At 44.5% G+C, this 27,633-nt stretch overlaps 1 protein-coding gene and 2 pseudogenes across 1 annotated transcript; all 3 read left to right on the plus strand.

The window, feature by feature from the left end:
* The first annotated feature begins 4,552 nt into the window (after positions 1 to 4,552).
* Positions 4,553 to 4,898, plus strand: LOC142446350 (transmembrane protein 218-like; annotated as a pseudogene).
* An 8,008-nt stretch (positions 4,899 to 12,906) lies between these two features.
* Positions 12,907 to 13,839, plus strand: LOC142445661 (olfactory receptor 5P58-like). The gene has a single exon (XM_075547604.1). It carries the CDS (start codon positions 12,907 to 12,909, stop codon positions 13,837 to 13,839), a length of 933 nt encoding a protein of 310 aa, XP_075403719.1.
* Positions 13,840 to 20,175: 6,336 nt separating this feature from the next.
* On the plus strand, positions 20,176 to 21,130 carry LOC142446352 (KATNB1-like protein 1 pseudogene; annotated as a pseudogene).
* Positions 21,131 to 27,633: the final 6,503 nt, after the last annotated feature.

Here is a 27,633-nt window from a genome sequence, read left to right on the forward strand (position 1 = left end):
TGCTCACGTTTACAAAATTGACAGAACTTATGATGTTTTTCATTACTTGTTGTAACTTTTGTGGCAGTCTTCATTGCTATCATTTGCTGGTGAATCATACAGTGAGTTCCAATGACTTTTGGTGACTCAGTACCAAATGTGGAAATCCAGATTGACATCCATAGCTTGAGCACCATCTGTGCAAACACCACAAACTTTTTTCCCAAGAAATCTTATGCTCTTTCAGAAATGAACCAACTATGTCAAATACATCAAGTGTAGTACTTGTTGTTTCAAGAGGTTTGCAAAAAGAAACTAATCTTTAAAGTTGCCATCAATAATATACCTCACATAAACCAGTAACTGTGAACAGTTTGCAATATCTGTAGATTCATCAGGCTGGATGTTAAATATTAGAAGTTGAGCAGATTTAATTTCCTGGATTACCTGATCAAGAATATCAGCAGACATGTCATCTATTCTTCTGTGGACAGTGTCTTTAGTTAAGGAAATTGCACTCAATTTCATCACAAATTCGTCTCTGATCATAACTTGAACAATGTCTTTGGCCACTGGCAACAGTAAATCCTCAGCAATGATGTGAGGTTTCATAGTTCTGGCGATTCTGAGTGCCACCAAATATGAAGCTCCAATGGCTGCTACGTTTTGCTTGTGGTACTTGTCACCAGTGTCAAGTCTAGCTTTCTTGAGTCCATCAGCTTTGCTTCTAAAATAGTTGGTATCCTTGCTGGCAAAGCTTGGATGTTTGCTATCAAAATGGTGTTTTAGTTTGTTCAGCTTCATAGATTTGACTGACAGAGTTTCACAACAAATAACACATTGCACTTTCTCAATTCCTGCTGTAATTATTGAGGTTAAACCAGACTGTAAAGCATCCTCACTGTATTCTCTTTTCTTAACATTCTTCTCTACATGATTCATTATCATAGGATGGTTTGCTGATGAAAATAATATATAGCAATACCTTTAATAATACAAAAGATGATACGTGGCACAGTTCAGTCAATACAGTTCATTAAAGTGTACTATGATTTAACATTCTCGGTGTTGTTGTTTTTACATACGTGTTACTATCACAAGTGGGTAGTATTCACATCAACCACAGCTGAATATAAAAAGACGGATCAGCATCCAGATTAAGTTTCCATGGTACAGATTCTTTTTGTAGTAGTAGTTCATGATTTTACAGTACATGATTTTACATTTACCCGGTAATTATGATTCATGAAGTGTTATTTTACCTCCAATACTACTGCTTTCAACACAGTAGCTGCTTTTAACATAGTAGCTTTCAACACAGCAGCTGCTTTCTACACAGTAGCTGTTCTCTACACATGTGTGGCTAGTCCGCATAAGTACATTATGGTGCCAACCCTGCTAAATACAGCTAAATTTGTATTGCATATGATGGGGTTGGCACAATGATGTCATCACGCCAAGTACTCATATGTGGGCATATCTGCATGTGGGCGGACCCACCTGGAGACAGATGGAGGAGCTGTGTCTTGGTTTCTAAGATCATTGGAAATATGTGTTTTCCAATTATCTTAGGCGACCCCTGTGAAAGGGTCATTCGACCCCCAAAGGGGTCACAACCCACGGGTTGAGAGCCGTTGATTAAAAGTGTTGAAGAGCAAGGCTGTCACTTTGAGAACCAAGATGCACTTGACCTAACCATGGTGTTTTCAATCTCCTCATATGCATGTGAATATTAGACACTGAATAAGGAAGATAAAAAAGAATTTATGCATTTTAGTTATGGTGCTAGCAAAGAAGAGTGACAGTACTACAGACTGCCAAAAAAAAAACAGATTTGTCTTCAATGAAGTACAGCCAGAATTCTCCTAGAAGCAAAGATGGCAAGATTTCATTATCAGGAGAAACCAGTCCCTGGAAAAACACATCATGCTTGGTAAAGTAGAGGGGCAGTGAAAAAAAAAGGAAGGCTCTGGATGAATACAGTGTCTGCAACAATGGAGAATTGTACCTCACGTAATAATAATTGTGAGGACAGTCCTGGACTGGGAGACATTTTTTTCTGTTGTACATAGGGTCTCTATGAACCTGGAACCCTATTACAAGAGGACAGCCTGATTTGAAAAAGTAAGACAATAAATGTCACACCTTTGGTTGCCTACATCGCCTTGACATCGTGTCTTTGTTGGACTATTCTTCAAGATCATATAATCTGAGACTGTTACAATTGTTAGATACCACCTAGTCAGTTCTGACTCATAGTGACCCTATGCAAAACAGAATAAAACACTGTCTAGCCCTGTATCATCTTCAAAATTGTGTTTTAGCCCATTGTTATACCCACTATGTCAATCCATTTCATTTACCTTCAGCTAGGAAGATCCCAAAAACTTTTACTCATCCACATCATTAAGATGGACTCTATTGCTGAAAACAAAATGGGTGCACAAGCAAATATGGTGAAGAAAGCTGATGGTGCCCGGCTATCAAAAGATATGGCATCTGGGGTCTTAAAGGCTTGAAGGTTAAAAAGCGACCAGCTAGCTTAGAAGCAACAAGTCCACAAGGAAGAATCACAGCAGTCAGTGCAACCATGAGGTGTCAATGGGATCGGGTAACATGTATCAGAAGACTCAAACCAAACAAAAATATATCTTATTGATAACGAGGAAGGTCGGAGCAGAGACACTAAACCCATCTGTAGACAATGGGACATCCCTTCGCAGAAGGGTCACTAGGAAGGGATGAGTCAACCAGGGTGCAGTATAACTGTTGAAACACACAATATTCCTCTGGTTCCTTGAGGTTCCTCACCCCCCCCCCGCCCCACTATCATGACCCCAGTGCTGCCTTTCATTGCAGGCTAGACCACAGCATATACACAGGTACAGATAAGAGCGCACAACACACAGAATCCAGCTCAGATAAACCCCTCAGGAACAGAAATGGGAGTAGTGATACCAGGAGGATAGGAGAAGGGAGGGAGAGGAAGGGAAGAAGGGGGAACCAATCACAATAACTATCACATAACCACATACACACACCCCAAGGGGGATGAACAAGAGAGATCATGAAATAAGGGAGATAGTGGTCGGTGTAAGATATGAAAATAATAATAATTTATAATTTATCAAGGGGTCACAAGGGTGGGAGGGCTGAGGGGGGGGAAGAGGAGCTGATAGAAAATGAATGTTTAGAAAATAATGATAGCAATATGTGTACAAATATGCTTGATACAATTGGTGTATGGATTGTTGTACGAGCTGCAAGAGCCCCCAATAAAATGATTTTTTTTTTAAGATAGACTCTACCCACTACTATAAGGTACTAAGAGGAAAGCAGGCTTCTACTCTCAGCTCATGTAACCAGTCTCCCAAGCAATGAGGTAGAGGCTTCCTGGTGTCCATGAGCCATCTCTCACCCCCTTTTTACAGCTTAAAAACAACTTCAACAGCAGAGTCCTCACCTCAGCCGGGGTCAGTCTTTCAAGAAGGAGGGAAAGGGAGAAGACCAGTCAGTGGCTGCCACACAACCTAGTGATAAGGTGATCCCCAAATCAATAGACATTCGTACCAGAGTCATAAGCGAACCTTACTGAAAATGCAAGTCAAGATGGAGGGAAGACAGCACGGACATCTCGGAGAAGGCGTTTACATCTCCATTGATGGATAAACAGGGAGAAACTACCTCCTATAAGGGAAAAAAATGCTTAACTATTTATATAAAACTCAAAGGGAGACTAAGCCTGCCACTCATGACCACACCTTTCTCATACTAGAAAAATTGCCTTATGTCAGTTGACAAGATGGAGGCTCAGTAGAAATGAGCATGCTGTTACTCAGAAGAGGCAGGAAGGAGTCCTGCCTGAGAAGTGCAGAGGATCTCAATTTAGTTAAATGAGATAGACGTGGGACCATGTGCAAGGAAAGCTATTACACTTGAAGAATCTACCCGTCAGCTGAGACTGCTGCCTTAACAACTGCCAACATCTCACTGGCTTGGGGTGCAAAGTACGTCTTTCTCGCTCAAGTTTCTGACCATCTTGAGTCATTTGGGATCTGCTTATTTTCACCCCAAGACTCAGACTAATGTCATTGAGGCTTCTATCTGTATTTTGGACATTGATGGCGTCACTGCTGAGGGAAAGAAGAAAGGTGGAGACATAATGACCCTCAAGGTCTCTATGCTCCCAACTGGCACAATTCACTTCCACGCCCCCTCTACTGGCCAAACACAGGCAGGCCTAAGGCACTCTGGTGGAGGTGCTCAACTGCTACCCCAAAGACCGCAAGGAAGAACCCACGGGAAAGAAGACTTGTCAATCCGGTCACCTCAAGGGGAAACCCCTAGAAGGCAGTTCCACTCTCTTCTCTGGGGACCAAATAAGGTGAACTTAATGGCTTTGCTTTGGGTTTTGTTTGCTTCCTTGCTTGCTTGCTCTGGTCAAGCTTTGACCAAAGCTGCAGGATAGGACGTTGATTAGTTTGTTATCATAATATAATCAATCACAGAGAAAAGACCGGTACTTGTTAATGAATCTCTATTCCCCTGGATGAAAGCCTGTAGTGATTCACTAATGACTGGCATGGTGCCCTGAGTGGGTGCAGGTGTGTTCTTCACCCTGCTCTGGGTGTCACTGCGGCTGCTGTGTGTGCTGACACCCCGAGCCTCTGGTCTACCTAGGTGCTCCATTATTTTTTATATTCCTTGATGATCTGATCATCACATCAGTTCTGTTGCTTTTCACTCCAGCCAGTGAATTCCCAACGCCAGATGTGGAGATTAAGATTGGGGATGACTTTTTCATTGGCCGCTATGTCCTTCTGGCTTTCCTCAGTGCTATATTTCTTAGACGACTCTTCTTGGTCCTAATTCATCGTATTTTGGAGCCCATTTATGCCAAACCACCCCAGTCCTTTTGATCACTCATCGAGAAAACAAGAGACTCTATTCCCTCCATTTTGATGTCCTTGTGAACAGAAAGGCACTCTCCAGAGCTTTATATTGATCGTCTTCGTACCTAAAGGAGGCAGAAAATCTCCATGTGTCCCTCTGAAAATTCCCTTGAGTCAGGGTTGCAGAATTGTTCCTCTGGGGATAAATTCTCACCCGCTTAAGACAACATGGTCCTGTCTTCTTACCACCAATACTTCAGATTTTCCATCTGACATGAAGCTAGTAATAATGACCTACTTAGAACACATATGGTCAGCATGTTACTACATAGATTTGGGGAAAAGGAACATTTTGGCTTCTCTCGTCACAGAGAGAAACCCTTTTGGATAATATGCGAAATTCCATAATAAATGCATTGATATATTGAAATGACTAGAAGATCATGTGTCACTGAAAGACACTCACAGTTCAAAAGGTTATTTTAATGTGACCATTTAGAAGACTTATTCAGATGTTTGCTATTGGCCACTGCGTGCTTAGTAGTCCACAGAATTCTAAAGGCTAGGTCTCACTTCTCTTTGAGCCAGAGACTTAGACGATCACCTAAGGGCTAACTGACACTTCATACCCTTGACTACAGCTTTCAGAACATATGTTGTGTATGCCACATTTGTTTGGGGGTTAAAGGAAGGGTATGGAAATGTTGGACTTTTTTTGGTGTTGTTGCCCTGTGCTTTCCAGATTCTTTTTCTTCTGGGATTTCAGACCTCTCTGTATCTTAATTAAAGACTATAAAAATCCATTTGCCTGTGTGATCACGAAGTTCCAAAGGGATCAGGCATCAAAGAATAATAAACCATATCATTGGGTGCACACCTCCGTGATATGATCGCCGAGGACAAACGGGTGCATAAGCAAATGTGGTGAAGAAAGACGATGGTGCCCGGCTATCAAAAGAGATAGCATCTGGGGTCTTAAAGGCTTGAAGGTAAACAAGTGGCCATCTAGCTCAGAAGCAACAAAGCCCACATGGAAGAAACACACCAGCCTGTGCGATCACGAGGTGTCAAGGGATCAGGTATCAGGCATCATCAGAACAAAAAATCTTACCGTAGTGAATGAAGGGGGAAGTGCAGAGTGGAGACCCAAAGCCCATTTGTCGGCCACTGGAGATCCCTTTGAAGAAGGGTCTAGGGTAGGAGATGAGTTATCAGGGTGCGATGTAGCAACGATGACACATACAACTTTCCTCTAGTTCCTAAATGCTTTAAACCCCCTCCCCACCCTCATGATCCGAATTCTACCTTGCAAGTCTGGATAGAGCAAAGGATGTACACTGGTGCAGATAGGAGCTGGAGGCACAGGGAATCCAGGGCAGATGATACCTTCAGGACCAGGGATATGAGTGGCGATACTGGGAGGATAGAGGGAGAGTGGGTTGGAAAGAGGGAACCAATTATAAGGATCTACATGTGACCTCCTTCCTGGGGGGTGGACAACAGAAAAGGGGTGAAGGGAGATGTCGGACAGGGCAAGTTATGACAAAATAATAATTTATAAACTGTCAAGGGCTCATGAGGGAGGGGGGAGCGGGAAGGGAGGGGGAAAAAAGAGGACCTGATGCAAAGGGCTTAAGTGGAGAGCAAATGCTTTGAAAATGATGAGGGCAATGAATGTACAGATGTGCTTTACACAATTGATGTATGTTTGGATTGTAGTAAGAGTTGTATGAGCCCCTAATAAAAATGTTTTTTAAAGCCAGATTCTCATAACCTAAAAAAATACATTTATGAAAAAAAGAAAGAGTCCATTCTGAAATAATGCCTCCCCTCTTTATTTTTGGAACACTTTCTCAGGATTATATGTAACCGGAAGTCCAAACTGTGAGACTTGTTATTAAGTGGAGGTGCTCTGGGATGGCTCTGCTTTAAAAGACTTAATCTGATTCCCTGGGCTATTTTGAGAAGAATCTTATGGCCTAAAATAAAAACCAAAAAATCAATTTAGAGAGAGAATATTGGTGAAGTATATACTATATGCCGGTAGCACCCTAATTGCTTTGAAATTAATTTAATTCTTCCAATGACCAATGATCATCATACCCATCTTAAGGTAGAGGGGAAAGATTTTGGACTAAAGAGATTAACTAACTTTCCCAAGCTTCACATAACAGTTAGACTACAAAGTCTGTCTAGGACTGTGTGGGGGGAAGAAGAGACACGGATTAAGTTTTCTTGGTTTGGGAAACTTTGAGAGCTTCAGGAAGGCCATGATCATTTCTACTTCACTTTCTCTCCTGGCTCCTTGCCAGTGTAGGTACTCAGTTAGACTCCCCAGAGGGTGGATAAGCTGTAGCATAAAAAGAACTCCTGACTTCTGAGAGACAACGGCTGGAGAGGGGCAGGTATGATTGTCCCTAGACTTTTCATTAGCTCTTTCTTTCCCTTCTTCAGTTTGGGAAAGCTTTGCAGATAAGAAAGTTTCTAAGAAAATAATTTCTTGATCTGGCCCAGTGTCCAACGGGAAGAAAAGAAGAAACCTTCTTCCAAGCAGATATGAGGGGAGAAGAATGCTGAAATACTGAGGGCCGTGGAAATCGCAGAGGGCTTCACACTGGTGTGTTCCTCTCTGGACACGTGCACTGAGCCTCTAGTGATCAGCTGTGAAGAGGTGTGGGGCCAGCCCAACTGGAACTTAATGCCAAACACAAATCATTTGTCGCCTCTCAAGACACTTCTTGCTTAAAAACACATCTGGGAAACTCTTATAGATTGCTGACTTGGAATCTACCTTTTTTTATTCCCCCAAAATGCTTTCCAATAGAGAGTCATAGAGGTTTGAGAGACTTTTTATGGAGAAAACGGTGTGAACGTTGAAATAAAATGCCTTCCTAAATGCCACTACTATCATCTAAAGGTTTTTAAATACATGCTGATTAAGTCCTATGTGTTACAGGCGAACTTTCATTTAAAAGTGCACTTTCTCCTATGTGCTTCATTTTGTAATTGTACTTGAATGACAGTTGACAGTGTCCTGGAATGTACTCAATTCAGTCACATCCAACAATGAAATAAACACCCGCTGCTTTGGGATAAGAAATGCAATGTTGTGAGGGGACAAAATGGATTTCACTGAAAATTCGACACGCCTCCCTCTCCCCATCAGCAATCCCCTTTGCCACACATTCCTGAAAATCATCCCTTACATATAAGCAACCACCTAGTGTCCTATTACTCATTGTTGACTTAAGCCCTACTGATCCCTACTGATCCCTGGGAACTCCAGACGAAGAGACCAGTGATCCTGTTCAAGAGATAGAAAGAGAGAACAAATCTAGTACTCTATATGAGAAAACTGTGTATCCTTTTAAGTTTGTATCTGGCCAAAGCTAAAAGTGCAGGCTATCTCCCTACCCCCACAATGAAGAGGTTTCTCTGGAGGGGGGGGGCAAGCAATGACTGAGTGGGAATAAGGAGATGACAAGTTTGGGTACAATGAAGGGGTCATGTTTGAGGAAGAAACTTGTGTAGGTTGGAATACAGTGGAAAAGGCCAGAGGACAATGTGCTGCCTTATGGAGAGACTCAGTCTGTCTCTCCCAAGTGAATAAGCACTTTTACCTGCAGGAAGCTTGGGCAATCCATTGCCTCATCTGCAGACGTGCCCTCCCAGATCAGTAGTCTAGGGACTGAGTTTGTTTTGCACAAACAAATTATTTGCTTAATAAGGCCCTTTGCTGTCCCCAGTGATTTCCCTAGGGGTTGTGAAGCCCAAGTGTCAAGCTCCCTAAGGACAAATTCAATCTCTTCCTTCCTGGCCTGGGAAAAAGAGCCCAGATGGTGCAGTTGCTGTAAGCATCAGAGACCGTTCAACACAAAGGCAGCTGTTCAAATCTATCACCTGCTTTGTGGAAGAAAGATGAGACTAAAGTATTTACAGGTCTCCACTATAAGTCAGAATTGACTCGATGGCCTGGAAAGGCAGTCTCTCCAACCTCTTCTAATTGGACTTCACTCTCCAGCCCCATACCTCATCCCAAAGGATACCTCAAAAACAAAACAAAATTACTGACATCAAGTAGATGCCAACTCAAGGGTAGAAATTTCCCTCTGAGTTTCAAGACTGTAACTTGTTTTTGGGTGTCCCCCGCCCCAAGACTGTAATTCTTTATGAGAATAGAGAGTCTAAACTTTCTCCCTTGGAGCGACTGGCGGTTTAGAACTGTTCCCTATCAGAGAGTTATTTATAACTGTGAGAAGTTGGAAACGCCTTATGTACCAACCAAACCAGGTAAATAATGGCACACATACACAAAATAAGTTGCACCCCTCAAATATGATGGTGTGGGTTTTATTTATTATTAATATGGGGGAAGTTCATGAGATCTCACTGAGGTTTGGGGGGGGTTATTTTGGGAGGGTTGGATTGTGATAAGAGTTGTATGAGCCCCCAATAAAATGATTTTTTAAAAGATATGACACAATAGGTTGTCTAGTATGATCTTATTTATGGAAAATTAGATGCATCATGGCCCTGAGAAATTTACATCAGGAAGAATGTCCCCCACTCCCAGTTTCTCTGGTGGTAAGATTTTAGGTGACACCTATTTTATTCCTGGTTCTTTTCTGTGTTGCCTAGATTCTTACAACAAATGTGTTATTTTGTGCAAAGATAGTTAAACCACTTTCAAGAGGGATTGTATGTTATTTTTTAAGATGTAGAGAGGACCTTCAATATTGTTCAGTGAATAAAGTAATCATGGCATAGTCTTTTTGTGTGTACAAAAGAAAAAAAGAAGACACATAGCATGCTTCCCAGAGATTCTCTAAATTGAAAGGAGAGAGTAGTTGAGGAAGCCTTAGACCTAGATCTTCAGAGGCACTCAGATGTCGATTATCAATATAACTAGGACTTCGAGTCAATTACCGTGAGACCTGGAGGAAAGACTGATGTGTGTTCCTGTGTACCTTGTGGTCTTGAGAACCTTTTGAGGCTCATTAAGAAAATAGAAGTCCCCCTCAGGGCAGGGGCACTGAAAATTAAAAGGATCTGTCCTGGCAGTAGGACCTTTGGCTCCTCAGAGATCCTAGATAAGGTCGCCCAGGTCTCTCCAGCATCCCTCAGAGACAACCTGAGGCTCCAGGTCTGCTCCCAGGAGAACTAGATCCAAATTCCCACAGGTGCATTTCTGAACTCTAGGATGAGATGAGAGAGAAAAACCAGATAAATCTGAAGAGAGAAGCCTTTGTAGCCAAAAGGAGTCTTGGAGCTTTGTTAGGCTCTCTGAGGAATTCTCTGGAAGAAGCCGGCCCTTGGAAACAGAAGAGAAAATGCCCAAAGTGGTCTTCAACAGCAAGCTTCCAGAGGGGATGGCTCTTGCTCCTTGACAGGTAAGTGGGTGGAGGAGCAGAATCCAGTCACCAGGAGGGGCTTAGAGCCTTTTACCTTCTCTTCCTCATCAACCGTGCCCCAAACTCGACAAAATCAAGCCCTAGCACTAGGGCCGGGATGACCAGCATTCAGAGCAGAGAGAAGAATTCCTGCGTGGTAGTTTATTGGGCCGTAACCAAAAATTTGGAGGTTCAAGTCCACCAAAAAGCCCCTCTGGAGAAAGGCCTGTTGATCTACTTCCCTCAAATCAGCCATTGAAAAACTCAAGGAACACAGGTATATTCTGACACATTTGGGGTCATTCACTCAAAGGCGACTAGTTTAAGCATATGATTGTTAGAATAGGCTAAGGAGCTCCCGGGACTGTGGTTACTTGTTGGGCTGCTAACTATGGGTTCAGAACCACCAGCTTCTCCGCGGGAGAAAGATGAGTCTCTCTACGCCCTTAAAGATTTCAAGTCTTAGAAACCCACGGGTGCAGTTCTACCCTATCCTATAGGGTTGCTATGGGTCAGAATCAACTCGATGGCAGTGAGAGACTGCTCTCAGTTTCCTTATACATAAGGTCTCAAACTCTGAGCAAGTTGATAATGACAGAAAATATAGATAGGCGTGATATTTAAATCAGAAGGGGTGCGTGAGGTTTAAATCGCTGTTGAGAAGATGAGTAAAGGCATTGCGTGGCTCATAGATGTTCAATTTACTCATGCCCCCTCTCCACTTCCACGGTACTGTCCATTCCGGGAGTCTTCAAAGGACTTCAGGATCACCTGGAGCAGCTGAGGGAGAAGGAGAGTCAGGAACAGGAAGGAGGAGGGTATGGAATATGCGGCTGGTGGCTCAGGAACAACTGCCTCCTGTGCCTGGAGTCCCAAAGAACTGGATGGTGGCCAGCTACCATGACTGAACATGTTGATCAAAGATCTATAGAAGAATCCTGATCCTAAAGGGAGAGCCACAAAACAAAATTGCAAATTCTCGTAGACTCTAGAGCAGTGGTTCTCAACCTTCCTAATGCCGCGGCCCTCTAATACAGTCCCTCATGTGGTGACCCCCAACCATAAAATTATTTTCGTTGCTACTTCATAACTATAATTTTGCTACTGTTATGAAACAGGCGACCCCTGTGAATGGGTTGCTCAACATGAACCGCTGCTCTAGAATTTCTGAAACCTTGGAGGCTGAATGACCCCATGAAGCAATTTCTCTGAAATCATCTTTCAACCTTAAACCAAAACTATTTCTGAACTCTTCTTAAAAGCAAACAATAGCTTACCCTATGTAGTTTAAAAGATGCCTGCCCCCGGCATTGTGCTTTTGTGAGAACCATCCCTCTGGGATCCGACTGACAAGGGCAAGCTGAAAGATTAGGAGGGAACCTTGGGGGCCTGAGTTCATGTTCATTGAGGAGGAGCAACTCAGAGAAGAGGGTGAGATGGTTGCACAACATGAAGACTGTCTTCCACACAACTGAATTGGTTAAATTTTTTTCAAATGTTTTCTATCCCAAAAGTGGGGTGCGGTCGGGTGGATAAGAGCTTCGGGATACTACTGGGCCATAAAGGGAAATGAAGCCCTGGTGTATGCCACAATCTGGATGACCCAGGAAAACATCATGCGAAGTGAAATAAATGCAAAGTCTGGTCATGCTTCCCTGACACAGGCACATGCAGGAAACCCCCACATTGTTAGTGATTAGCAGGAATGGGAGGGAGCGAAGAGTGTTTTGCTTTAGGGGCGTTGAGTTTGTCTTAAGAATGGTGGAATTAAATCATATCATTGTGAATGGGGGGAGTGCAGAGTGGAGACCCAAAGGCCATCGGTAGGCAACTGGACATCCCCTTACAGAAGGGTTGCGGGGAAGAGATGAGCCAGTCAGGGTGCAGTGTAGCAATGATGAAACATAACTTTCCTCTAGTTCCTAAATGCTTCCCTCCCCCTCCCCACATCAAAATCCCAATTCTACCTTACAAATCTGGCTAAACCAGAGGATGTACATTGGTACAGATAGGAACTGGAAACAGGGAATCCAGGGTGGATGATCCCTTCAGGACCAGTGGTGAGAGTGGTAATACCAGGAGGGTGGAGGGAAGGTGAGGTGGAAAGGGGGAACCAATTACAAGGATCTACATGTGACCTCCTCCCTGGGGGAGGGACAACAAAATGGTGGGTGAAGGGAGACGTTGGACAGTGTAAGATATGACAAAATAATAATTTCTAAATTATCAAGGGTTCATGAGGGAGGGGGGAGTATGGGAGGAGGGGGTGAAATGAGTAGCTGATGCCAGAGGCTTAAGTGGAGAGCAAATGTTTTGAGAATGATGAGGGCAATGAATGTACAAATGTGCATTACATAATTGATGTATGTATGGATTGCGATAAGAGTTGCATAAGCCCCTAATAAAATGATTTTTTAATAAATAAATAAAATAAGAATGGTGGAATGATAGAACGGGCTGTACCCGTGGAAGCAGTAATCGGTGTCGGGGAATTGTAGGATTATATGTAGAAATTATGGAGAGCGCATGTCTTCTTATGCATAATTTCACAGGGGAAAAGAAGGTGGAAATGGGAGAGGGGCTCAGGAGAAACCTGTCTGGTCCCAGCGTGTCTGTTGCTCATCTCTCTGCAGTGGCAGGCGATCATGGGAGAGAATGGCACCCAAGTGGCTCTATTCCTCCTGCTGGGACTCACGCAGCAGGAAGAGCTCAAGGGCGTCCTCTTTGTGCTGGTCTTACTCATCTACTCAGTCACCCTCGTGGGCAACCTGGGCATGATCACCCTGATCCATTCAGACCCACAGCTCCACACGCCCATGTACTTCTTTCTCAGTGTCCTCTCCTTCATAGACTCCTCCTTCTCCACAGTGGACGCCCCCAGGCTTCTGGAGAACTTCCTGACCTCAAGTCAGTCTATCTCCTTTGTAGGCTGTGCTGTCCAGATGGCTCTCATGACTCTTCATGGTACTGCGGAGTGTCTCCTCCTGGCCATCATGGCCTATGACAGATTCACTGCCATCTGTCACCCTCTGCTGTACCACACCATCATGTCCCAACTTCTATGTGTCAGGCTGGTGGCAGCCACCTATGCTGCTTCCATTTCATTTGCAGCTGTGCTAACTGGGAACATCTTCAAGCTGCCCTTCTGTGGCCCCAATGTCATTAACCATTATTTCTGTGACATACCTCCTGTCCTCCAACTTGCCTGTGCAGATACTACTGAGGTTGAGGTCATCATTTTCTCATCTTCTGCCCTAATTATTCTCTTGACCATCACTGTTATCCTGGTCTCATATGCCTACATCCTGATGACCATCTTCAAGATGCACTCCCTCGAGGCCCAGAGCAAAGCCCTCTCCACCTGCGCCTCCCATCTCACCGCCATCTCCCTCTACTATGGCACCATCACCTTCATATACACTCAGCCAAACTCTCAAGATTCCATGGAGCAGAACAAAGTTGTCTCTGTCTTCTACACGTTGGTCATTCCCATGCTGAATCCTCTCATCTACAGCCTGAGGAATAAGGATGTCAAGGCTGCTTTCAAGAGGAGATGCCTCGGCCACCAGTCTCCCTAAACAAATGTATGTACAAGTTTGCATTTCTCTGGAGGAATGATCTAGGAGTGAAATTGCCTTGTAGGGTAATTCTGTTTTTCTCATTGAGAAATCACTAAACAGTGATTGTATCTGTTGATCTCTCCCCCAGCATTCTGCATTATGGTGGCGTTCTCTGCACGTACTTCTCGACTTGATTGCAATGAACAGGAAAGTTCTTGATCTTTTTAACTACAGGAGTATCCCCCCTTAGCCATTCTATTTGATTTCTTCCGACAGCATCTCACTTACCTCCAAGAGCATCATCTCTGACCCTCACCTCTGAGAAACAGACACTAGACGAAATAGTTTTCCCTGAGGAAGATTGCTATATCTACTAAGCTTATGGATTGAATGTGTCCCCAAAATTAAACATATTGAAATACTAGCTCCTCTCTATATCTATGAATATGACCCTGTTTAGAAATACTTTTTGTTATGTTAGTAAGATCGTACTAGAGTAGAATGAGTCCCACACTGAATCCGATCTGACTTATACACCGAACAGAGTGGACACAGAAGCACAGAGGGAAGACAAATACCAAGGAATTCTAAGGAATTCCCAGGAGCTTCAGGACACCCAACAAGGCAGGACCTTCCCTGTCCCCACCCCACCCTGAGCTATGCCTTGAACCCAAACTTTTCACATCCAGAATTGTGAGAATAAGTGTGGTCTTGAAGCCACCCACATGTGGTATTTCTGTCAAGGCCGCACAAGATAATGAGGAGGAGTCCTGATGGTGCAGTAGCTACACTTTGGGCTCCTGGCCTAACAGTCAGCAGTTCAAACCCACCAGCCCCTCTACCAGAGCAACACATGGTAACTTGTTCCACAAAGAGTCTACCTTATGGGCAGTACTGCCTGTCCTACAGGATCCCTGTGAGATAGAAACGATGGCACGGCACACAACGCCCATAGGTAATTAAGACAATTAGAAATTGCCTTGAGCTGCTAACAAAGAGCAAACTTACAACCATTTAAACTTCTGAAGTGTACTGGCCCATGTTAAAGCAAAGGGGGAGGAGAGGGCGAGGATTCTGCCATTGAGGCTCCACGGAGACTTATGGGCATTCAATCTTTCTGTTCCACCATTTTCCATGCATGGCTTCCATGCTCATAGCTGCCTCTTGGCCAAAATAGTGGCTGGAACTCTAGTCATCAATTCCTTGTTCAAATAAGAGAGTGGGAAGAATGTGGACAAAATGCTAGTTGCCTGCCCTGTGTTAGAGTGCTCTGGGTGCGGGAAAAAGCCTATGGGACTCAGTGCCATGGGACCAAGGAGAACTGCCCCTACAGAGTTCTGAGACTAGATTCTTATGGGAGTAGAAAGCTTCATTTTTCTCCCTTGGAGCAACTAGTGATTTCGAACTGCTCATCTTTGGGTTAGCACCCCAACCCACCCACTATGCCACCAGGGTTCCTGGTCAACATACTCTATAGAGACTCTTACTAATATTCAAACAGGACAAGGGGGTAAGAGAGACAAATCACCCCAGATGAAAGAAACTATCAGCATGAGGCTGATAGATGCCCAATTACTCAAGGCCATTGAGGTCACTATATATGATTGAAAAGAGCAGATATCATAACAAAATCATGATTGGTAGCAGTTCAATGCATCACTGTTGCAGATAGGTCAACAGAATAGGAGAAAGGACTGTGAATCACAAGCATGCACAACCACAGATTTCCAGCCACACAGGACTGAATGTGAAACTTCTACCACCTGGCTACATGGTGGTAGGCAGACGATCATGACCACGTGGTTTTGAGTCATAGTCACCAAGACCCTAATTTTTACCTCAAACTCTGTGTAGGTCTGACAGGTAAGGAATCTGGTAGGCTTGCAAGGTTATGACCCTTTCTCTCTCCTCTCTCTCTCTCTCTCTCTCTCTCTCTCTCTCTCTCTCTCTCTCTCTCTCCCTCTCCCCCCTCTATCTATCTCTCTCATTTTAATTATATTCATTTTTCCCTTTTATTTCTGAAATATAACTCATACAAAGAAAATCATACTATATGTAGCTACATGGTCCATCTCATCAAAACAGTGACAGTATCCCAATAAACCCCCCAAGTATGTGATTCCTTCTCCTCTTCCTCCTCCTCCTCCTCCTGGTCATCCTCCCCCTCCTGCTCCTCCTTCTCTTCCCACCTATCCTCCTTCCTTACCTTCTTGTTTATTCCTTCTCCCTCTCCCCTAAATCCCTGGTAAGCTCATGTCGTGCAGTCAGGTAGATCTCTCTCTCTCTCTCTCTCTCTCTCTCTCTCTCTCTCTCTCTCTCTCTCTCTCTCTCTCTCTCTCTCTCTTCCTCATTTATTAATTGTTTTATGGAACAAGAACCAGGCTAGTCAAATATGACAATTGCTAGAAGGGCAGGGTCTCCTGGTTCCACTCAACCATAGACCCAAGACCTATGCCTATGAATAGGAAGAAGTCGAAGTTACATTCTCAGGAATGCAGAAGCAGGAATTTGTAGCAAAATGGAGTTTTGACTCAGACCTTATGTCATCAATTTAATTATGCCAAGTGTCTCAATTTTAGAGGTTTGCTATCGCACTTCTTCAAAACAATGAGTAGCACCTGTTTATCTCCCATTGACCAGAAGTTCATCAGGTCGTCTACAAGTAAGGCTAGGAAATACAGTTACTGGCTAGGCACATCGCTACCTGTACTTCCTTGAGATTCTGTTTGTATAGAAGAGGAGAATAGATGCCCAAAACGTAACTCTCGATGTGTGCCAACTGCCTTTTACTACCTAGAGCAGAAGATGGCAGAACATGATCATGGATGGCCCATCCTCCATCCAGATCCACCCTGCCAACAAGGTTGTTCAGGGATAATACAATGAGCTTCCAGTTCTCAGCCAACCTATAAAACATTTTAAAATTCATATTTCCGTTTCTCCAAGAAGACAAATATTTGGCACTGAGTCACAGTTACACTTATAAATAGCCACAGTCCACCCCTCCCTGAACCCCCTTCCCTCCTCACAATTCTTGAGGTGTCTGTGGCCTTTTTATTGTGATTTCCTGAATTCTTCCTTGTAGTATAGAAAACTTGTATTCATGTCTCTAGCAAAAGCGAGAAAAGGAAGTATTGGATCTATCAGGGTTACATGTATCAAGATAAAGAATGTCTACAGCTATGTTGGGTACCCTGGTGAGGTAGTTAGTTTATTGTGCCAACTTGGCCGATAAACATATTTGGGGTTAATTGAAGGACTAAAGGATAAATGGCTCAGTGAGCCTCACCTTTCTAGTTCTCTGGTCTCTTGCTTTGTGATGGTTGGACCAGGGTAAAGCTGCCTTATGCAGTTCCCTGCTTCAGCTGGAAAGGTTCACTTCCTGCAAGACATCCCTGAGGAGAAGCCACATGGACCTACTCCTGCCAGTGCTGAGTGCTTACGTGTTCACTGATCTGGCTTTCCTCCTGCAGTCAGCTTCATTGTGTATGTTTTGTGAGATGGAGGACTTTGTGAATTGATGTCAGATAAATGGGCTAATGTTGGACTTGTGGGCTTGGGCAGCACTGGGTTGGGATGTTTTCTTGATGTGCACTTATCCTTTATATAAAACTCTCTCTTATACATATGAGTTCCTGTGAATTTGTTTCTCTAATGTACCCAGCCTGACACCTGGTACCACAGTGATTAATGTAAGCCACTGATAACCAAGGGCTTGGTAGGAGGGGTAAAACCGATCCTTTTCCTTCATTTAAGATACCTGGGAGTTCGTCACAGTAAGCATTTGAATTTACAACCCTCAGCCCATTCGAGGAAATTCTAGACTCCTTAGCATTATCTTACAAGCCCACTTTCCAGCAAGCATCTCACACTCCCACCAAGCACCCAACCTGTAGCCACCACCAATGACCTGAACAAGCCTGCTTTCTCCTCTCTTATCTTTTGTTCATTCTCTCGCCTAGCACCTGCAATTCACTTCCCCCATCCCTTTGTCAGTCTGGCCAGTTTCTTGGTTACCATGCTACTGAAAAACCGAACTCATGGCCATCAATTCGATTCCAACTCATAGGGACCCTCTAGGGCAGGGTAAAACCATCCCTGTGGTTCCCAAGACCAGAACTCTTTACAAAGAAAAGGAAATCTCATCTTTCTCCAATGTCATCAGGCTAGACCCAGCTTAAAGGTAGCCTATTCTGGGAAACTGGCTCTTCAAGGTCTGATTCATCGTCCCTCCCTCTGTACAAGTTGGCCTTGGTTAATAGGAAAAGAGAAAAACTATCAGAAGATAAAGATGAAATGTTGCTTAAAAAGAGAGAAACACCAGAAATTAGGAGCACATATTTATTGGGAGTGGTCACAATTCAAATGGGCCGATGTCAAACCGAAAGTACCGGAAAGGGCTCCAAAGACAAATTATGAAAGTAAATTACGCAGGCACTTCCAGACAGGGTAGGCACCTGAAGGTCGTAGAAAAATCCTTCCATGTTTCTCAGGAGATAGTCAAAGCACTTGCAGGGTTTCAGGATCAATCCGTTGCGTAACCTGAGTCATTAAGAACATGCATTATCTCCTAAAACAGCTTCCAGTCAGATCATGGAGTTTCTACTTCCTGAAACTGACTGCACACAGGCAATTTTCCAAGAGCCCAGTGCCTAAGGCGGAACCATCTCCATTCCATTCCTTCTTAGGCTGACGCTTGAATGAAGGTGACTTTTGGGACGAGCCAGTGCCTTAAAATCTCCAACTTCAAAAGAACAGCTAAGAGTAAACGGGCTGGGTGATTCACCCCAATACCTTGGACCCAGACATCTGGGTTCTAGGATAATTAAAATGGTTTCACTGTACTGAGTGAGAGGGGGGAAAAAATCACTTCCAAGCAAGGAGCCAAGTTAGCAGAGTCATTGGGGCGGGCAGGCGGGGGGTGAGGGAATTGACATTGGGGGTTGCAAAAGAAAAACTGGGGTGGGTATTTGAAAGGCAGAAGACCATCAGCTGTCTCTTTCCTGCGTTGTTGTTGTTGTTGCTATTGGTTGTCCTTGAGTCGAGTCCAGGCTGTGAGTGTTAGGAAGGCCACCATGGAGACATTCTTCTGAAGCCTCTTTGGGTAGATTCGAAATGTCAAACTGGCCAGTAGTTGAATGCTTAACCATTTGTGTCATCCCAAGGTTGTTCCCATGTGAGAAAGGAAAGTATCTGGGTTTGACTGCTGTCTTCGAGCTTGAGTTCTCAGTACTAGGTTTGCAGAGGTCTGTGGTTTCCCGTGGGAGCCTATAACCATTTGTGAGTCATCAATCCATCCTCTGTTGAGTTCTTTCTGACCATTGACAGCTTGAAAAGCCTTGCCCTCAGAGAATGGGAGCATGCCCATGAATATATATGTTTGCGTTTGAGAGAGATTTGTGCATGTGTATTTACTTTGGCTACAAATATACCCATGAATGGAGCATACAGGGAACAACGTTATGAAAATTTCTTAGATATAACCAAACGCTTAGAGAGAATGAATCAGTGGCACTAGAGGATCAGGACCCTAGTCTCAGGGGACACCAAAGTCAAGCAGTATAATACTATTCCAAAAGTGTACCATATCTGAGTTAGTTTATTGTGCCAACCTGGCAGCTAAACACATGTGGGATTAATTGAATGGCAGAGGGATAAATGGCTTAGTGAGCCTCGCCTTTTGAGTTCTTGGGTCTCTTGCTTTGTCATGGTTGCACCAGGGTGCAGCTGCCTTAGCCGTTCCCTGCTTCAGCTGGCAAGGCTGACTTCCTGCAAGACATCCCCACGCAGAATCCTCATGGACCTACCCCGATGCAGCCCTGGGTGCTGGAGCAGCCGTGTGGAGACCCCTGCAAGCGCTGAGATGCTTACACATTCACTGACTCGGCTTTCCTCCTGCAGTCGGCATCATTGCGTGTGTTTTGTGAGATGGAGGAGGACTTTGTGGATTGGTGTTGAACATATGGGTTAATTGGTTAATGTTGGACTTGTGCTTGGGCAGCACTGATGTGGAATGTTTTCTTGATGTGCACTTAACCTTTATCTAAAACTCTCTTATACATGAGTTGCTGTGGATTTGTTTCTCTAAAGTACCCAGACTGACACAGTATCCTGATTGGGTAAGTAACCACTGGGGTCTGAAAAGCTTGTGAGCAGCCATCTGAGGTGAAATTAGCGCTCTCTCACCCCCCAGCGGGGAAAAGAATGATGAAAAGTGAAAGGCACGCGGGTATCATGTCTGAATGGCTGTACGTGGGGCTTGGCAGGCAACCGAGACCCGGTCCATGAGCATTTCCTCAGCACGAGGGCGGGGCTTAAGCTCTGTGGTACCTGAGGTGCCGCTATGGAGAGAGCATGGCATCGGAAACCCACCAGGTTAGGAAACGGAACTTTTGTAATAATATTGATGATCATTCCATTGATCTTTCTAGAAAAAAAAAAGGAACTCTAATTTCACTTAAAAGAACAAGAAGGAGGCTAAGAAAACTCCAAAACAGGTGGCCACTTTCTGAAATAGAAGAGTGGGACAAGCTGTGAAGAGCCCAGGTCCACTGGGTAAGTTGATCCATTATGGAAAGGTCGTCATCTGTTTCCAAATCCTTGGAACAGGAAGAAATAGTCCCCTAGAAATTGGGGCTGTGTCATGCAAATCAAGAAAATGAACTGGCTTGTGCAGGCCACCTACCTAAAAAGTTACGCCGTGCTAGTCAGACATATTTGATTAACTCCAGTGACTGGTTCTTCACAGACAGAAGGCCCTTCATCAAAGAAAGTGGGGTGTTTTTGTTTTTGTTTTTGTTTTCATTTCTGAGGTTTCTCAGGACCGTGAAACAATGGTGTGACTTTTACTCAACAGAAATTTGAGGTTGAATGTAGCTTTAACCTTTCTGTGGAAAGAGTAGATGTGAAGGTGCAGCCTATTTTGTGAGGATAGAAGATCTTAGAGATGTGGTGGCTGGCCTTCCTGTGCCCACCAATCGTTTGCAGGAAGAAAAACAATACATCTCACTGGGGTGCTGTGTAGACTTGTTTCCTCTAGGAAAGTCACTACTTAAACAAAAGCAAATTTCAAAAACATGTCATAGTTGGTTTAAATTGGCTTCACGCAGCCATAAAAAAAGGGTGGTGGTCAGAACTCGCATCCAAAACAGAAATTACAAATTTCAGAATCCACAAATGGTGGAAATAATCAGATTTCAAAACAATAGTTAAGTGGGTTGTGGGGACAGGAAAACCATCTTCCTTTGGTTCCAGGATACACTTTAATACAGTTAAGGATGTAAATAGTTGTTTATGGCAATTTCATTGAGAGGTTTCATCTGCTAGAGACTGCTTGCTTGTTCAAAACAGCCCCGGACACTATGATTTCCAGAAATACATCTCTTCTGAGACGTTGAACTGTGGAAGAAATAAAAAGCTTTTTTTCCTGTTTAAAAGTTATATAACAAAACCAGTAATGAATTCCTAACAATCTACTTCTCAGTGAAGTGGAAAAAATATCTAAAAGGAACTGCTTCAACTTCAATGAAGTGAAAGTGCTCTATGAAAATTGTTGTCAATTGCTGCATTTGGGGATTTATATGTTCAAGAACTACTGAGTCTTAATGCACTCCTGTGTGTATGTAATTTACACTGTGTGTAAAAATAACACAGGACTCATTACTAGCAACCACAACGATCAATCATGCTGAACTTTTCTAAGACTGTTTTATGTGAAAACACTTAAATGTGTGCAACTATTTTCTTATGTTGAAAACACTGAAAGTTTAAAGCATCATAGCAACTAACATTACATTGTTTTTGTTCGTGCTGAGAGACCACCGTGTATGCAAAATGCCTTCATAAGCCAGTGTGTTAAAATGCCAAGATCTGTTTTTAAAAACAACGAAACCAATCGTGCTTCTGATGGGATAAAATCACGGAATTAAATCACAGGGCTGCGTTCACGGAGAATGTTGTGGAAACCTACTCCACTCCATTTTTAACACTTGAGAGTAATTTCTGTATCTCTAATCTTTTTTGTCAGAATAACCATGGCATGGGTGTATGTGTGACACCATTATGAAAAACAAGAAGTGAATATGTATTTGTAGGAAGGCTTAAATAGAAATGTTGCAGTTTGCTAATTTATGTTCACTTATTGTATGAAGGGAGCCCTCGTAGCATAATGGTTATGCCTTGGGGTGCAATCCACAAGGTCCGCAGTTTGAAACCACCAGCCACAGGAGAAAGAAGGGACTTTCTACTCCCATAAAGAGTTTTAGTCTAGGAAACTCACAGAGTTGGGTCTAGCTTGTCCTATTGGGTAGCTCTGAGTCAGCATTGACTCAATGGCAGTGAGTTTAGTTTGGGGGATTTGTTTGTTTGTATATGGATAAATAATGTTTTCAGTTTTGTAACATTTAAACTTCTTCCAGTGGAGTACACTTATTATATATTTATTTTTTAAATAATTTTACTGGAGGCCCGTACAACTCTTATCACAATCCATACATCCATCCATTGTGTCCAGCACATTTGTACTTTTGTTGCCATCATCATTTTCAAAACATTTTCTTTCTACTTGAGCCCTTGATATCAGCTTCTCGTTTTTCTCCTCCCTCCCCACCCGCCCTCCCTCAGGAACCCTTGATAATTTATAAAATATTATTTTTTCTTGTGTCTCCCTTCACCCACTTTTCTGTTGTCATAACCCCCTGGGAGGGGTTATATGTAGATCATTGTGATCGGTTTCCCCCCTTTCTTCCCCCACCTTTCCCTTCCCCTCCTGACATCGCTACTCTCATTATTGCTCCTGAGGGGTTTATCTGCCCTGAATTCCCCGTGTTTCCAGTTCTTATCTGTACCAGTGTAAATGCTCTGTTCTAGCCAGATTTGTAAGGTAGAACTGGGGTCACGATAATGGGGGCGCAAGGGGAAGCGTTAAAAAGCTAGAGAAGAGTTGTATGTTTCATTGGTGCTATACTGCACCCTGACTGGCTCGTCTCTTCCTTACTTTTATAAGTAAAAGATACATGAAAAATAATTGGCCCAATGGACTGACAGACTAGGCAAACATCCATCCCACAACTCTGAGATCAGAAGAACGAGATGGTTCCAGATTACCACTGCCAACTGCTGAAAAAGGATCACATTAGAAAGTCCTGGACAGACGAGGAGAAAAATATGAAACAAAACTTAAAGTCATAAAAGAGACCAGGCTTACTGGTCAAATGGAAACTGTGGGGCCTCCAAGACTATGGCTCCAGAACAGATTGGACCCACTAAACGCTCATGACAGAAGACCCAATGAGCTGTGTGAGGATGTCAAGAGCACCATACGGACTAGCAGCAAGAACAATCACTGCATTGGTAGCACAGGCTCAGCGCTGCCTGTTAGAGTCAGAGCCAGGCAAGCCTAACGCTTCAGTTCAGACCAATTGGAGAATATCACCAAGGGCACAGTGCTCTCTGAGACGCTCATGGGGCCTTCAGAGAGAGAGAGCCAGCAGAAGAGGAGCAATACATTCGAGAGCAACTACCTACTAATACTACTACTACTACTACTAGCAGCTGACTACCTCGAAGAAAATGACACAACATGAGAAGCGGAGAAAAGACCAAAGTTGTCAAGGCTTTTGCCTTGCTTAGATCTACAGCCAATGTTCATGGAAGCAGCAATCGAGATTAAATGACACATTGCATTGGCTAAATCTGCTGCACACAATCTCTTAAAGTGTTGTAAAGCAAAGATGTTACTTTGAGGACCAAGATGGACCTGACCCAAGCCATGGCATTTTTAATCACTTCATGTGCATGTGAAATTTGGGTGTTGAATAAGGAAGACTGAAGAAGAATTGACACATTTGAGTCATGATACTGGCAAAGAATATTGAAAGTGCCCAGGACAGTCAAAGGAACAGACAAATTTGTATTGAAAGAATTACAGCCAGAATGCTCCTTCGAAGTAAGGATGGCAAGACTCACACACTAGACATGTTATCTTGCCCCTGGCAAAGGACATCAAGCTTGGTAAAGTAGGGGATCCACTAAAAAGAGGAAGACCCTGGACAAGATGGATTGACACAGTAGCTGCAACTCTGGGCTCAAGCTAACATTTGGGATGATGGGACAGCACTGGGCAGTGTTCCATTCTGCTCAACTCTCCATAGAGTTGCTTTGAGTCCAAACTGATCCCAGGGTAATGTTTAGGCAGGGTCCGAACTAGGCAGCCTTATTTGGACTAGGCTGAAGCAGGTCAGGGCCCTGCACATGCTTTCCTGCACATCCCAAAGGAGGCGCCAGATAAGAAAACTGCAAGGTAAGATAACCAGTGAAACCAGATGCTCTGGGTTCAAAGAAAGCCACAAGGGGTTGACAAGCAATTCTCGGAGTTTCCAGACCCCATATGCTAATTGCCATTATTGCCATGTATTCTTCACCACCCCCTTTAAAAACCCGAGCCCCCAGCTGCTGAGCACGACTTCCCTGACCAGTTGGCTTATGTCACAGAACCTCATCTGGGAGTTTCCCCAATAATAAAGCTATTTCTGTTTCGGCTCTCCCTTGTCCTGTCAGTTATATCTATCTGTCTCCCTGTGCCTCAGTTTCCCCTTTATATTTGGTGCCCAAAGCCCATGAGAGGCAGGGACACAGGCTCCATGCTATCCTGGCCCTACTTCAGCTGGGACGTAGCCCACCCCTCCTCTCCTCTTGAACCTCCAGAACCTGTCTGAACGAGTGACTTCTGGTCAGTATCTCTCTGTGTATGTTTGTTCTGTCTCGTTTGTCTCGTTTGTCACCCTGGACACTGAGAACCAGCAAACTCATGCAGGAACATAGGGTCTGAGGGAGGCTAGGAAGCTGAGCGTGGCACCGCTGCAGGGGTTTATTCTGCAACCCTAGTACCAAGAGGAGCTGGAAAGAGCTGCCTTTCCCTGAAAGGGGTGAGACCATAAGGTCAGTTTCTCACGTCCGTCTTTTCTCTGCGTCTGTCTTCTCTCATGTGGTCTCCAGCCTTTTGTCTCTGTGCTCACCTCCTGGGCCTCCTGCTGATAACAGGACTCCTAGCACTGGGCCGAGCAGTCACTGTACCTTCTGCCTGGACTGGAACGCATAGGGTGTATCTGAGTCCTTCTTCCTGTTTGTGTGTTTCGCATTGACGGCTCTGCAGTGCTTTCTCTAAAATGTTCTGCTTCCCCTTCCTCTCACGCTGAACAAAGCCCTGACCAACCTCCATTTTACCAGCCATAAAAGCCAAGCCCCCCCACCCCCTCCTCAGCTTCCATTGTGTCTCTCTCTGATCTGAGGTCCTTGTCTGCTGGACGAAAGCCACAGATCTACGCCAGAGAACCTTCCTGTTCCGGAGAGTCCAGGAATCTCCCCTGGGTCCCTAACTCTGACCGAGATGTCCTCAGGGTCACTGGACCACTTTCTGACTGATGGGTGCGAACGGGGACCAGGGAACACCTTCTCCTCTGTCCGTACCCCCTGCAGTTTGAGACACCATGAGAATTCCTCTGTCCCAGCCCCCTAAGGACAGTCCTTTGGGGTGCCTACTGCCAACCTTACTGAATCAGATTTGGCTCCTGATCTCTGCCCTGAGCGCCTGGTCTTTTTCTGGTACCAAGTTTGGCCTTGATACCAATTGGACAATGAGTCGAGCTAGGCAGAAAATAGCACTTTCAATTTTGATATTCTCTGTAACCTTGACCATTTTTGTCAACAAACTCACAAATAATCAGAAGTCCTATATGTTCGGGTCATTTTCTTTCTTCGCTCCCGATCCTCTCTACTACCTGTCACCCTGCTCAAGTTCTCTTAGCCAAACACTCTCTTAATCAGACCCCTGACAGTACTCCCCTTCCGTCTTTCTCCAGACCCCCTGACTCCTTGTCTGGGGCCCCAGTAAGGCCTCCTCCATATTCTGGGTGACCTTCACTATCACCTCCCTCCGCTACCCCCTCAACTCCCAAAGACTGAGGCTACTGTGCCTCCAACACCAGTCCCCTCCCCAGAGCCAGACCCCTCAGAATCCCTGGAGTTTCTCTCTCTCTCTCTCTCTCTCTCTCTCTCTCTCTCTCTCTCTCTCTCTCTCTCTCTCTCCCTCCCTCCCTCCCTCCCTCCCTCCCTCCCTCTCTCCCTTCCCCCCCTTCTTGGCTCCCTCCCTGCTCAGCCTCCTCTGAGCCAACACCCCAGCCTCTGTCAGCCTCTGACAGACCTTCCTCTGGAAAGCTGGTGCAAATCCCGGTTCATCAGAAGCCAGAGCTGTGGTCGTTGCCCTGAGACCAGCAGGAGGGAGGTGTCAAAAAGCTTCAGGAAGAAACAACTTTAATCGCGTGCCGCACTTTTGATTTCCATATCCTCTGAAATCTCGACAATTGCTGCCAGTAAACTCACAAATAGTCAGAGATTCTGTACTTCCAGGCCGCATTTTCTCTGCGCTCCCATCTCTTTCTCTGTGTTTCCTGCTCCCCTTCCCAAGGCCTCTTGACTAAAGAGAATTCCTCCTCTTCTGTTTCTGCACCCACTTTGGTGTCTACCTTTACAGACCTGCCTGAACACCTTGTCTCCCCTCCTACTCACCACTCTCCCGATTCTGGCCACCCGGAGCCCCCACGTCCTCTTCTCCCGATCTACCCACCTCTCTCAGGGAACCAGAATCTGCACTTGCCTCGATCTCAGTCTGCTCTGGAAAGTGACTGGCACTGAGAGAGTGGTCCAGTTCATGGTCCCTTCTCTCTCACTGATTTATCTCAGATTGAAAAGCATTTAGTCTCCTTTTTAATGATCCCACCACCTATATTAAGGGGTGTTGATACTTAACTGAAGCTTATGTTTTGCCCTGACATGATAGTTTTGCCATCCTTTCCTCTACCCTAACCGCAGATAAGAGGGAACGAATTTTTCTCGCTGCTCAGTAGCACCCCGACCAGGTTCATTTAACCCGCCCTGACCTAAGCTGTTCCCAGACAAAAACCTGGTTAAAGTTATCAAATTGACAATCAAGCAGGAAAGGACAGACATGCCCACCATAATAAAATGCTTCAGTGTGTCCTGGCTTGGCTTCAGGCCATTTCCCATATAGAAGTCAATTTTAATAAATTTAAGAAGATCACTTAAAAGCCTGACAAAAGTCCAACCACCTTAAGCCACTTAACTAATGCTTTAACCCAAAAGGCCCTCAAACCCCAGTCTGAGATTTAGCGAATATGGTATTTAAGGTTTTTAACAGCAGTGAGGAACAGGCAGTCAGCCCGTGATGCCTAGTTCTGGCAGAAGGTAAAGTTTCAAACCCAAGCCTTAGTAGCAACCCTGAAGTCTGCGATCCCCCTAGGCCCCAGAAGGGCAGTGCAGGGCAAGGGTGTATGGGAACAATAGCCACCACCTGGTGCCTGATTTAAGTGCGGAGAAGGAAACTGGTCACCGAAGTGCCCCAGGCCTAAAGCTCCAACCAAACCCTGCCTGGCGAGCAGTTAAAGCGGACACTGGAAGTCCAACTGTCCTTGGAAAAGTGACAGGCCCTTTGTGTCTCCAAGTGGGGGAATTGTCCTTGCAATTCCTGACCCGCCGTTGGCCCTGCTGGGATTGGCAGAAGACTAACGAGACCCTGACTGGACCCCCATCACCCTCACCAAGCCTGGGGTATTGCTCAAGGCACTGGGTGAGTAAATGTCCTTCTTACACAGAAACTATCTTTTCTGACCAGCCCTCGTTTTCAGGGCTAAGCAATCCTTCCTCAATCTCGGTCATGGACATTGATGGCAAGCCTACCTGGCCCAGGTGTACTAGCCCTTTACTCATTCCTTCCTTAGAATCCCTCCTTACCCTGTC

The sequence above is a fragment of the Tenrec ecaudatus genome, chromosome 4 (genome assembly GCF_050624435.1).
Source record: "Tenrec ecaudatus isolate mTenEca1 chromosome 4, mTenEca1.hap1, whole genome shotgun sequence".
Lineage (NCBI taxonomy): Eukaryota > Metazoa > Chordata > Mammalia > Afrosoricida > Tenrecidae > Tenrec > Tenrec ecaudatus.